The sequence below is a fragment of the Oculina patagonica genome, chromosome 9, assembly GCF_052425735.1.
Source record: "Oculina patagonica isolate OP01 chromosome 9, crgOcupat, whole genome shotgun sequence".
Lineage (NCBI taxonomy): Eukaryota > Metazoa > Cnidaria > Anthozoa > Scleractinia > Oculinidae > Oculina > Oculina patagonica.
The window spans coordinates 1,258,618-1,271,151 of NC_135766.1; the positions used below are offsets into that span (position 1 = coordinate 1,258,618).

General features: G+C 36.2%; 1 protein-coding gene across 1 annotated transcript in view; it reads left to right on the forward strand.

Moving 5' to 3' along the window:
• The window catches only part of LOC144665206 (uncharacterized), a 49,283-nt gene extending 44,796 nt beyond the window's left edge, over window positions 1-4,487 (forward strand). The window contains exons 19-20 of the mRNA XM_078526392.1: window positions 2,681-2,982; window positions 3,671-4,487. Coding sequence (XP_078382518.1) covers window positions 2,681-2,982; window positions 3,671-3,808 — 440 coding nt within the window. The 3' untranslated portion in view covers window positions 3,809-4,487. The remainder of the gene's footprint in view (window positions 1-2,680; window positions 2,983-3,670) is intronic.
• Window positions 4,488-12,534: the final 8,047 nt, after the last annotated feature.

A 12,534-nucleotide genomic window follows, 5' to 3' on the forward strand; every position in this document is an offset into this window, starting at 1 on the left:
AATAACAATTTTAATTAACTTTTTATTCTCTCGTTGAGTGTGTGCCAATCGCTAGAAGCGAGCAAGATGATTTTTCTTTCCGAAGATCTTGTTAGCGCTCGTTCACTGAATTGCTGAACGTCGACAGTTCGCCGAGTCCGCTGCCGCTTCGCTAGCACAACCGTTCTTCTCAGTTAGACAAACAACTCAAAAGCCTGGTAAATTTTCTTACGACATATCACCTGAGTAGAAGTCCAATCCTGAATTCCGTAAACAAATGTAATGTAATGTAATTTATTTACCCACGTGACACGGAAGAGCTCAGGAGCTCGTAAAGACGTGTACGTGCATCCGAGATCGAATTGGAATTTGGAGTGTTGGTTTTTGTGGAGGGAGGAAAACCGGAAAACCCGGAGAAAAACCCTCGGAGCAGGAACGAGAACCAACAACAAATGCGTCTTGGTTCAAACAAAACAAGATGAAATTCGCTTTCATTCATGCCGGAAACCAAACCTTACACATTTCTAGCCCGCGCGTGTGCGTGGCGTGATCTGACGTCACATTCATAGTCTATTTAAGCAATAGACCGCGCTTGCTAGGGCTTTACTGGCGTAATAAAACCATGCGGGATGTTGGGAGAACACGAGAAAAGCTTGTAAATCTCGAGCCGCAGGCGAGTGATTTACAAGCTTTTCGAGTGTTCTCCCAACATCCCAAGTGGTTTTATTACGCCAGTAAAGCCCTAGAAAGTGCGGTTTATTGCTTTTATGAAATTACTATAGAACACTTTCGTCAAAGACATAGGAATCTATTTTATTTTTTGTGATCAAATGTCTTATTCTCAACAAGTTCATCGGATGGCGCCGTAAACCAATCACAGCGGCTGAAAGAATAAAACACAGGTTCAGCTCCGCACACAAAATTCACGGATCGACGAGCAAAAACGTTCAAAAGTTGTCTTAAAGCTATAAAAGTCTTAAGAAAAGAAAGGAAAAATACAAACTGACATAGTACGAAATGTATTCAACGAGTTTAAAGTTCTTTGACGTGGAAAACTAGCAAATCGTGGCCGGAGTCATTCATCGCGAAAGCGAGAGACTGCACGAAAACTTTGCAAGTTTACAAACTTCGTAGACTGACGAAGGTATTGAGAATAAAGGTTAGTTCCACAAACTCTGCTTTAGAAATTTGTTATGATATTATTTATACCGTATTCTTTCGTTTTCGCCGAATAACAGACTTAGCAGAAAGCACTGAAAGCATATAAAACTAAAATTATAATTCAAGCGCTAGGACTCAGCGTAAGTTTCTGCCATCAAAATAATTCAAGTATAAACTTTCATTGCGACCAATTTGATGCAGTTTTAATTCCTTTCAAATAACATTTCCGAGTAAATGTTGAATGGAACGATATCCATGTTTTTAATATTTTTCCAGTCCGATGAATGCCGACCTGTTTATTGTGTTCCTTCTCATATGTTTTTCTCTGCATTTTCGTTTTATTCTCTAGTTACTTCGCTTCAACTGTGGTGAGTGGGAAAATTTGTTTTTGTGATCCACCCTCAGTAAATTTTCACATTGAGAACCATATTCTCCGTTTTAACAATCAGATAGACCAAAAGAAGAAATTAAACTAACGTTAATTATTGGTCCTTATGCGTAATATCGAGCGCAGTGCTACCAAGTCGGGACGGAAGCGGGAGTTCACCGGTACAATAGTACATAGGTTTTTTTAACAATTTGACCAGTCAGAACGCGCGTAATATCTGAGTTATTTTATAAATTCTCATCGACCATAACTTTGGACGAATCAGCGCGCGAGAATTCTCTCGGTTATGGTATAACACCAGTTGTTCTGCTAATGACGGTAGTGGCAACCTTTTATTCATCCTACATATTGTTCTGTCCCTCCCTTTATCACTAGCATTACAGTGGAACCCGGTATATACAAATGTATGGCACCGAATTAAGGGACACGTATTAAGCAAAACACTGGGACTTGCAAATTGGCAACTTAGGCAGGCCTGTGAATCCGGTTTAAATGATCTCCCAATTGAATAGCAGGATACAGTTTATGTGTTTGTATTGACCTAAAGAAACAAATTGGAAGTTCGTGACAACACAGACTACTGCGGGAACACGGGTCGTAGGTTTTTTTTTTAATAACGAAACAAATGTAAGGCAGCATTTCTTTGGGATGATTCCAAATCTGGTCAATGACCCAGCATCACTTATAAATAACTAATGGTGTATCAAAGAAACCGATAAATCCACGCATATGGGGTAGAAGGACAGTAGGTAGTTATTTTATATTTTAGATCTGTGACATTTGTACTTCCTTTTAGATTTTAATACTTTTTTATTTCCCATTTTTAACCTTAGTTAGTAGTATCTTAATTCTTGTCCTAGTTTTTAATCTTAGTTAGCATACAACATGAGTTTTGTCTTTTTATTGTATTTTAGATTTTAATGTATTTTAATGTTTAACATTTATTTTCTCAAAGGACCCTCCTGAAAACCCCCCCCCCCCCTAGGTGATTGGAGGCCTCCTCTTAAAATATTATTTTATTATATTATTATTATTATATCAAGGATTCGTCGGTTTCTTCAACGAAACCCGAGTGATCCTGGATCACTGATCCTGCTTCTGATCATCACAAAAGAACGCACCCTAACGTTTTAATTGTTGTGTTTTGTTTAGCTGTCTGCGCAGCTGTGGGGGTAGAAGACTCAAACCAAATATCTGACGCCAAAATGACTGCAAGCTCAGTTTACAGTAGTTATTACGCATACAAAGGTCGGCTCAATGGAGAAACCGGTTGGTGCCAAGGGACTTCAACAATCTCAAATGATTACATTCAGGTTGATATGGGAGCCGTTCGTACGGTGTGCGCAGTCGCAACGCAAGGAAAGAAGAACGGATCATACGTCACAAGCTACAAGCTGTCCCTTTCTACCGATGGTGTCAGCTGGAATACATACCGAGAAGGAAACGCGGACAAGGTATTAAAACATGAGGGTTGCCGAGTTTTATTTATGCATTTTTCTTTGCAATGGTCATGTTTTAATAAAACAGTTGACAACAATAAGCAGTTCTTATATCCACATCGCCGTTTTGATTATAAAACAATTTTATTTTGTTCTTCAAATGAATTGAGTTTGTCTCCACTCATGAATGAAGTTACGTATAATGCATTAAGCCACGTACAGTTAAAGCTCCGACATCTAGCCAACAGACACCTTACGTAGGCTAGCACCCCATCCCCATGATTAAAATCCTACAGTTTTAAACTTCCAGAGGCGGACACCACTTCTTCACGAACAAGTCTTCTGATCCCAAGGGCGTCCGCTTTGGCGCGGGGTTTCGACTCCACTGGCACAATTCCTATATTTTTTTAATTCTTGTTTTTTGACGTTGTCTGAGTGAAAAGATCACACAATCGTGCATTATTTTGAACAAATCTGCCTTGGAATGCAAACAGTAAAGGCTTTTCATCTATAACCAGAACACTCTGTCAATCTGAAATTCTTGTATAAATTTGTTTTGTTTTGATATAAACAACAGGGATGGATACCGACAACAGACTTGACAGACAGAGTATTCGAGAGTTTTTCTGCTGCGTTATTATATGAGGGATAATTTACGTTTAATAATTTGCACCATAACTAATTGCATTGATTCATTTTACAGATTTTTCAGGCAAATACAGATTTGAACACCATTGTACAGCATACATTGCAAAATGCTGCCCAAGCAAGATATGTTCGATTCTACCCTGTCACCAAGTCTAACTTCCCTTGCATGAGGGTCGAGGTATTTGTGCAGTAAAAGAAACCTGACGAATTTGCAAAGAACTACTGTTTGTGCTTCGGGAGTAGTTAAAAATTCCATCAGCGTTTAAGAATTGCTGATTGATATTGTAATGGTCATTTTACACTTTCTTAATATTTCCTTTTTTATATACCTTTAGGTTACTATTGATAGCGGCTAATAATTTTTAGCAATTTTAGCAAGTAGGGCGAAAATCGCTAAATTTAGTACTCACTAAGAATTGTCTCGGTCGAGCTTAGTACTGGTAGATAGGGGCACAAGTGCCTTTTGCAGGAACACGATTCTGAACGAGTTCCCTGTTAGGGTTCGAACCCGGATATATTAGGATCCAAAGAACAACGCAATAATTAACCAACAATTAAGACACTGCACCTGTCATTAGAGTTATACATACAGTTTTTCGGGCTTTCTTAGCCGAGCAAGTGGTCATTTCACGTTACATCTAATGATAAGTACAATTAACATAACGTCAGCTTAAATTTGCTGATATCGCAATACATTGCGAGGAATACAAATTTTCAATAATTTTGTGTATGTTATAAAAATTGTGGAAAAAGCACGACTTCCAAAAAAAACCTAGCTTCATTCAAGGTATTCTAAGAATATACTTTGCGCCTTAAAAAGGAGAAGTCCGGCTAAACTGTATGTTTATTAAAAATCTTTGAGAGTCCCTGAATGTGCTACACGCTGCGGAGGCAACGTGGCCTAATGGCTAGGGCGCTGGACTTGTAATCCGGATGTCTCTGGTTAAATCCTCCTATGTGTCACTAGATGGATTTGTTTTCGGTAGTCCCGAATCCACGCTTTGTATATAGCCTGCTAGTTGGGGTTTTCAAAAGAGTTTCGGTTCGATTTATATTTCTTCCACTATTTACAGTGTCCTCAATTAGCACAGCCGTGCTAAATACATTGATACTTAAATAAAGTGATTTATTTTATTTATTACTTGCTATCCGTGGTCAATTAACAATAGAATGATAAAGCTGAGTGGTCCTTAAATGAAATCGACGATGTGGGACAACCTTATTCCTCTTAGCTGCATGTTCATTTACCCATGTTCCCTCCTTCCAACAGCGGGGACTACAAAAACAAAAATCATCATTTGCCCAAAGTAAAGGTACCCCTTGAACGTGATGGTACAGCTCTGTAAATGTGTTATGTTTCAGTTAAGGTTGAAAGTGATAAATGTGTAAATAAATATCAATCGATATTTACAGAAAACTAGCAATAAAAAATACCTAAAAGAAAGCAAGAAGTGTATATTTTCTTGTTTTGTGTTGTTGTTGTTTTAGCCATAACAATTATCTAGCTTTAAATTTTACCAGAAATCCAACTTCATCGTCAAAGAAATAGCTCTAAATATTACTTTTTTAGGATTTCTCTCGCTGAGAAAATATAGAATACTTCATGGAAAGTACGCGCGTACGGTATTTACGCACGAGTTGGTAAAGTATCGTATGAATAACAATGACCAGTCGCCTCGCATGGCATAATGTGAATTTAAATCTTCATCAGAATACACCTGTTAAGATGTGCTCTTTCAGAGTAGGAGTTTCCCAGGCACTTAAGTGTGGCAGTAAATTTGGCAGTGTTTTTAATTGTTCGACCAATTAAAAACGACATGATTCTAAACCGGGTACATAGAGCAGAAGTTTCTCGTGAATTTTAAAAGAGCAATTAAAATTAATTAATTTTTTTGACAGATCCAAAAAAAAAAACAACGAGACTAACTTTGGTCTACTGGAGCAGAATTTTTTTCCAATATTTCATAAAGGAATCACAACTGTTTTAATTCCTAACTGACGGAAATTTGACGACTGACAAAATAAGTTCACAACCGACCAAAAGTTCTCGATCGCTTAAAATATTTCTCCACCGCATTCTCGACTTAATCGAGTCATTATTTTTTGGCTGCTGCCAACTGTTTCAAGCATTCATCGTCATTTTATCAAAGGAGGGTTTTTATTTCGCTCGGCTGGAACGACATTCTAGCCTTATTTCTCTTATTTGCTTATAGCTTGCTGTGCTTAATCTGAAAGTAGTACGTTAGATGTTTTGCAGATACCAGCAGGAATACTACCGCCCTTGCTGGGATAAATAGAATATGCATTTAATGCAAACCTTCATTATGTAAGCGGTTTTCTTCTAATTATACTTTTATTGAAGTTATAACGTCTTGATGAGCCACAGCGGTAACGAGTGAGGATCTTTCACATCGTACCCTTTGTAGCAAATTACCAGTATGTAGGACAAAGCAGGAAAGTTTTTGACTGACTGCATTTATACACTTAAGGTCCCGGATTAGGCCTATCAATTATAAACGACGCCAAGTAGCTTAGGCTCACAAAGCAGGAGTTTCTCGGGCACTTAAATGTGGCCGTAAATTTTGCAGTGTTTTAAATTGTTCGACCAATTAAAAATGACATAACTCTGAACTAGGTACATAGAGCAGACGTTACTCGTGAATTTTAAAGAGCCAATACATTATTTTTTGACGGATAAAAAAACGTCGTGACTAACTTTAGTACACTAGAGCAGGAGTTTCTCGGACATTGGCTAAAAATATTTGTCCACCAATTTTTCGACCTAAGCGAATCATTATTTTTTTGGCTGCCGCCCGCTGTTTCAAGCATTCATTGTCATTTTATCAAATGTGGGTTTTCATCTCGCTCGGCTGTAATAACCTTGTAGCATATTTTGTCTTATTTACTTATACCTTGTTATGCTAAATCTGAATGTAGTACGTTAGTTGGTTTCCAGATTAGAGCAGTAATACAACCGCCCTTGCTGGGATAAATAGAATATATATTTACAGCAAACCCTCATTATGTAAGCGGTTTTGTTCTTACTATGCTTTTATTGAAGTTATAACGTCTTGCAAAATACCAGTATGTAGAACAAAGTAGGAAAGTTTTTGACTGACTGCATTTATCCACTTAAGGTCAAGGATTAAGCCTATCAATTATAAACGACGCCAAGTAGCTTAGGTTCACAAAGCAGGAGCCACTTAAATGTGGCAGTAAATTTGGCAGTGTTTAAAATTGTTCGACCAATTAAAAAACGATATGACTCTGAACTAGGTACATAGAGCAGAAGTTTCTCGAGAATTTTAAAAGAGCCATTAAAATTAGTTAATTTTTTGACGGATAAAAAAATGACGTGACTAACTTTAATAAGCTAGAGCAGGAGTTTCTCGGACATTTCATAAAGGAAGTCAAAACTGATTTAATTCTTGACTGACGGAAATTTCTCCACTAACAAAATAAGTTCTCAACTGACCAAAAGTTTTCGATCGCTAAAAAATATTTTTCCACCGATTTTTCGACAACAACAACAACAACAACAACAACAATCTTTATTTGTGCCCAGAAAAGTTACAATAAATAAATACAAGCAAGAGGGAAAATTTACAATAAAAAAAGAGCACAGCCACTTAGAAATAGCTAAGGCTAATCGAGCTAAGTGGCTGGGTCAAGCGGAAAAAAATATTGCAATTAAGTTTACACAGTATAAAAAAAAAACGGGGCACGATTTCCATTCACACACACACACACACAGGGAACAGGATAGTACAGTGTACAGTTCGACCTAACTGAGTTATTATTTTTTGGCTGCTGCTCGCTGTTTCAAGCATTCATCGTCATTTTATCAGAGGTGGGTTTTCATCTCGCTTGGCTGGAGTGAAATTCTAGCCTTTTTTGTCTCATTTGCTTATACTTTGCTATATTTGAAAGCAGACCCTCATTATGTAAGCTGTTTTCTTCTAACTATGCTTATATTGAAGTTATAACGTCTTGATGAGCCACTTCTATAACAAGTGAGGATCTTTCATATTGCACCCTTTATAGCAGTATACCAGTATTTAGGACAAAGCACGAAAGTTTTTGACTGACTGCATTTATCCACTTTTCGACTTTATAGCTTATATATAGCTTAAATCTGCGGGACTTAAAATCAGGCTTCGCATGCTAATTATACAGGGGATTTGCTACTACATCAGTTTGCCGTCGAACATTTAAGAAACCGAGAGATACACTGTACTATCCTATTTAAGGTGGCGCCTTAGGGTAATCTCATACGATGTGGCGCGCGCTAGTGTTGTAGTTTGAAATCTTCTCTTCGAATTCTTTTTCACTCGTTGTACGCTGAGACCTATCAAGTATAATAAGCAGCGATAAAATATTGTTGCACAACCATCTCTATTAAAATAATAGGTACGTCCTTAAGTGCCTTTGTGACTTTAAGTGCGTTTTTTTTAATTTCCTTTAGTGAAATCTTTCAATATTTTTATAGTACGTGGATACTACCTGGATATAAATTTAAACTGGAAAACGTAGGGGTTTTAAAGAAAACGTCTTTGTTATTTACAAACTTGTGTCAGTTTTCCCTCTCTGTCAAATCTGGAAATGATTATGCAAATATACAGCTCTCAATTTCGATCGAGATGCTTTCTTTACCGACAAAAATTGAAATCCACCCAAGGCCGGTTCTTATAATTTATTTTGTGTCGACATTTTACCAGTTTTGTTTACCTTCGTCGCTTTAATTTACTATGTAAATCATAATGTTAAAATACACAATTTATTCAAATTATGCTGACACGGGGTAAGCTTCTTTATGCTCTTTAAAAAAATACGTTAATTAGGACGTGGTCGTCATAAAAAAATGTTTTCATAATATAGCTTAATATAGTTGCCAACATTTAAGGCGCGCAATCGGAAGATGTTTCCTCGATGCGAGTAGAAAAAAAGGTATGTTAGCTTTTTCAACGCTGATTTCTGTCGTTTTTACAGAACCTCCTATGCGATTTTTAAATGAAGGCAGTTCTTAAACTAACACATTTTTTACGAGGTAATTACTTGTCAGAGTAAAGTTTTTGTATTTTTTTTTTAAATGAATCTGGTCCTTAAATTTACATTTTTTTTTTGAGGTTATCTGTTCTGACTATTTGCTATAAGTCCACAACACTGATGAATTCACATGGAGAAGAAACAAGCTATTTGATTTTTGCATATTTTCAGATACCTCGACCTGATATAGACATCTGTAGAATATATATATTGGAAATTTAAAAAAAAGTTTACTTTCGACTACTGCGATCTTCAACAATTGGGTTTACGAAAACTACATTTTTTCTAACTTTAAACACCTGCTATTTGCTGTAAGACATGAACACAATTTATTAGTCCACGACACTGAGGAATTCACACGGAAAAGCAGCAACAAGGTTTTTGATTCCTGCATATTTTCAAATTCCTAGAGTCACTCTAAACAAGGGTAGAAAATATAAATTCTACATTTCAAAGTTAAAACATCAGCCGTAAGGCCTTACAAAATATTTATTATTTAATGGCTTAATTCACGCTATGATCAACAACGTAACCTTTCATTTGAAAAGTATGGAACCGCCTAGTTTTGAATAATTAACTATGACAAACCGATCTTTTTTAAACAGGTTTCATCATTATCTCCGGCATTAATTATATAATTTGAGCGTACGTAGAAAAACAGGAGGAATAACGCTTCTGCAGTAAGTACGATTGCTTCTTTTCATTATAATCCTCCTCTAGCTTTCAAAACCTCTTCTTCTACAGAAAAGTGCGCACTTTTTTGAAAATCGATAGCAATTCTTCTTTACTTTATCAAATAAGCTTTTGAGCTTTCAAGATTTTTGTCTGCAAGTTTCATAACACTGAATCCTGACTTTACAAATTGCTTCTTAATTTTATTTGTAACTGCTACGTTCATACTATTTCTGTATTAGCTTACGCACAAGAAGAGTGCAAGCCACACTATTTTCCACCTGGCAAACACAGTCAGCGCTACAACTGAGCTACAAGAAGCAGAATTTTTCATTATTCTGCGACCGACGTATCACCTACTTGTACAACACAACAACAACAATCTTTATTTCGTGCCCAAAGAATTTTTACAATAAAAATAAATACAAGCAATTTGAAATTATGACAATAAAAAACAGAGCACAGTCACTTAGAAATAGCTAGCTTCATGTAAAAAGCCTTCTAAATCGCTTGCTACAAGTAGGCACAAAATATGCACGATTAAGAAGAGAAAAGAGACTTTCGGCTTAGCATGAAAGTTTACTTGTCAATTATTTGAAATATATCAATTATTTGTCTGCAAGTTTCATAACACTAAATCCTGACTCTTAGTGCCTTACGACTCCTTTTACCTGTTCAACTATCTGATGAAAGCTTTTTGTTTTATATGGACCCTTTCTCATGTTGTTTGCAAGCGAAAAAAGTGTTTTTAAAATGAGATAAATTTTCGCATGGAATTTTAAAATACATATTTTTAAACTTTTCTTCGTTTCGCTCAAACTAGGTTTATTGAAGTGACATTTAAGCACGGATACGCTTGGCTTTGAAGGAGTAACAACCGTTAATACCATTCAACGAGAATTACGAAAACTGATATGTGTATATATAAAACCAGAGGATTCAAATTTACGTATATATTTAAGTATGCGCGTATGGTATTTACGCACGAGTTGGTAAAGTATCGTATAAATAACAATGACCAGTCGCCTCGCATGGCATAATGTGAATTTAAATCTTCATCAGAATACACCTGTTAAGATGTGTTCTTTCAGAGTAGGAGTTTCCCGGGCACTTAAGTGTGGCAGTAAATTTGGCAGTGTTTTTAATTGTTTGACCAATTAAAAACGCCATGATTATAAACCAGGTACATAGAGCAGAAGTTTCTCGTGAATTTTAAAAGAGCAATTAAAATTAATTAACTTTTTGACAGATCAAAAAAAAAACGACCGTGACTAACTTTGGTATACTAGAGCAGGATTTTTTTCGAATATTTCATAAAGGAGTCACAACTGTTTTAATTCCTAACTGACGGAAATTTGACGACTGACAAAATAAGTTCTCAACCGACCAAAAGTTCTCGATCGCTTAAAATATTTCTCCACCGCATTCTCGACTTAATCCAGTCATTATTTTTTGGCTGCTGCCTGCTGTTTCAAGCATTCATCGTCATTTTATCAAAGGAGGGTTTTTATTTCGCTCGGCTGGAACGACATTCTAGCCTTATTTCTCTTATTTTCTTATACCTTGCTGTGCTTAATCTGAAAGTAGTACGTTAGTTGGTTTGTAGATTAGAGCAGCAATACTACCGCCCTTGAAGGGATGAATAGAATATGCATTTAATGCAAACCCTCATTATGTAAGCGGTTTTTTTTTAACTATACTTTTATTGAAGTTATAACGTCTTGATGAGCCACAGCGATAACCAGTGAGGATCTTTCACATCGTACCCTTTGTAGCGAAATACCAGTATGTAGGACAAAGCAGGAAAGTTTTTGACTGACTGCATTTATCCACTTAAGGTCCCGGATTAGGCCTATCAATTATAAACGACGCCAAGTAAATTAGGTTCACAGAGCAGGAGTTTCTTGGGCACTTAAATATGGCAGTAAATTTTTCAGTGTTTTTAATTGTTTGACCAATTAAAAACGGCATGATTCTGAACCAGGTACATAGAGCAGAAGTTTCTCGTAAATTTTAAAAGAGCCATTAAAATTAATTAACTTTTTGATAGATCAAAAAAAAAAACGACGTGACTAATTTTTTAACTATTTTTTTAACTTTTTAATTCCCAACTGACGGAAATTTCTCAACTGACAAAATAAGTTCTCAACCGACCAAAAGTTCTCGATCGCTAAAAATATTTCTCCACCGAATTTTCCACATAATCGAGTCATTGTTTTTTGGCTGTCGCCCGATGTTTCAAGCATTCATCGTCATTTATCAAAGGTGGGTTTTCATCTCACTCGGCTGGAATGACATTCTAGCCTTATATGTCTTACCGCCCTTGCTGGGATAAATAGAATATATATTTAAAGCAAACCCTCATTATGTAAGTTGTTTCTGCTAACTATGCTTTTATTGAAGTTATAACGTCTTAATGAGCCACAGCGATAACGAGTGAGGATCGTTTTTATTGTACTCTTTGTAGAAAAATTCATGTATGTAGGACAAAGCAGGAAAGTTTTTGACTGACTGCATTTATCCACTTTTCGACTTTATAGCTTAAAATTGCTCTGCAAGCTAATTATGCAGGGGATTTGTGACTGCATCAGTTTGCCATCGAGCATTTAAGAAAGCGAGACATTCACTGTACACTCCTATTTAAGGTGGCTCCTGAGGGTAATCTCATTTGATGTGGTGCGCGCTAGTGTTATAGTTTGAAATCTTCTCTTCGAATCCTTTTTTAACTCGTTGTGCGATCAACCTATCAAGTATAATAAGCAGCGATAACATAGTGTTACACGACCATCTCTGTTAAAATAATAGGTTTAACCCAAACAGTTACGTCCTTAAGTGCTTGTGTGACTTTAAGTGCGATTTTTTTCAATTTCATCCCGTGAAATATTCTAATATTTTCATAGTACGTGGATACTATTTGGATATACATTTTAAACTGGAAAGCGTAGGGGTTGTATAGACAACTTCTTTGTTATTTACAAATGTGTCTTTCCCTCTGTGTCAAATCTGGAAATGATTATAGAAAGATAAAGCTCTCAATTTCGACCGAGATGCCTTCTTTACGGACACATTTTGCAATCCACCCAAGGCGGGTTCTTATTATTTATTTAGGTAGAAGTTTTACTAGTTTTGTTTACCTTCGTTGCTTTAATTTACTATGTAAATCATAACGTTAAAATACACAATTTATTCAAATTATGCTAT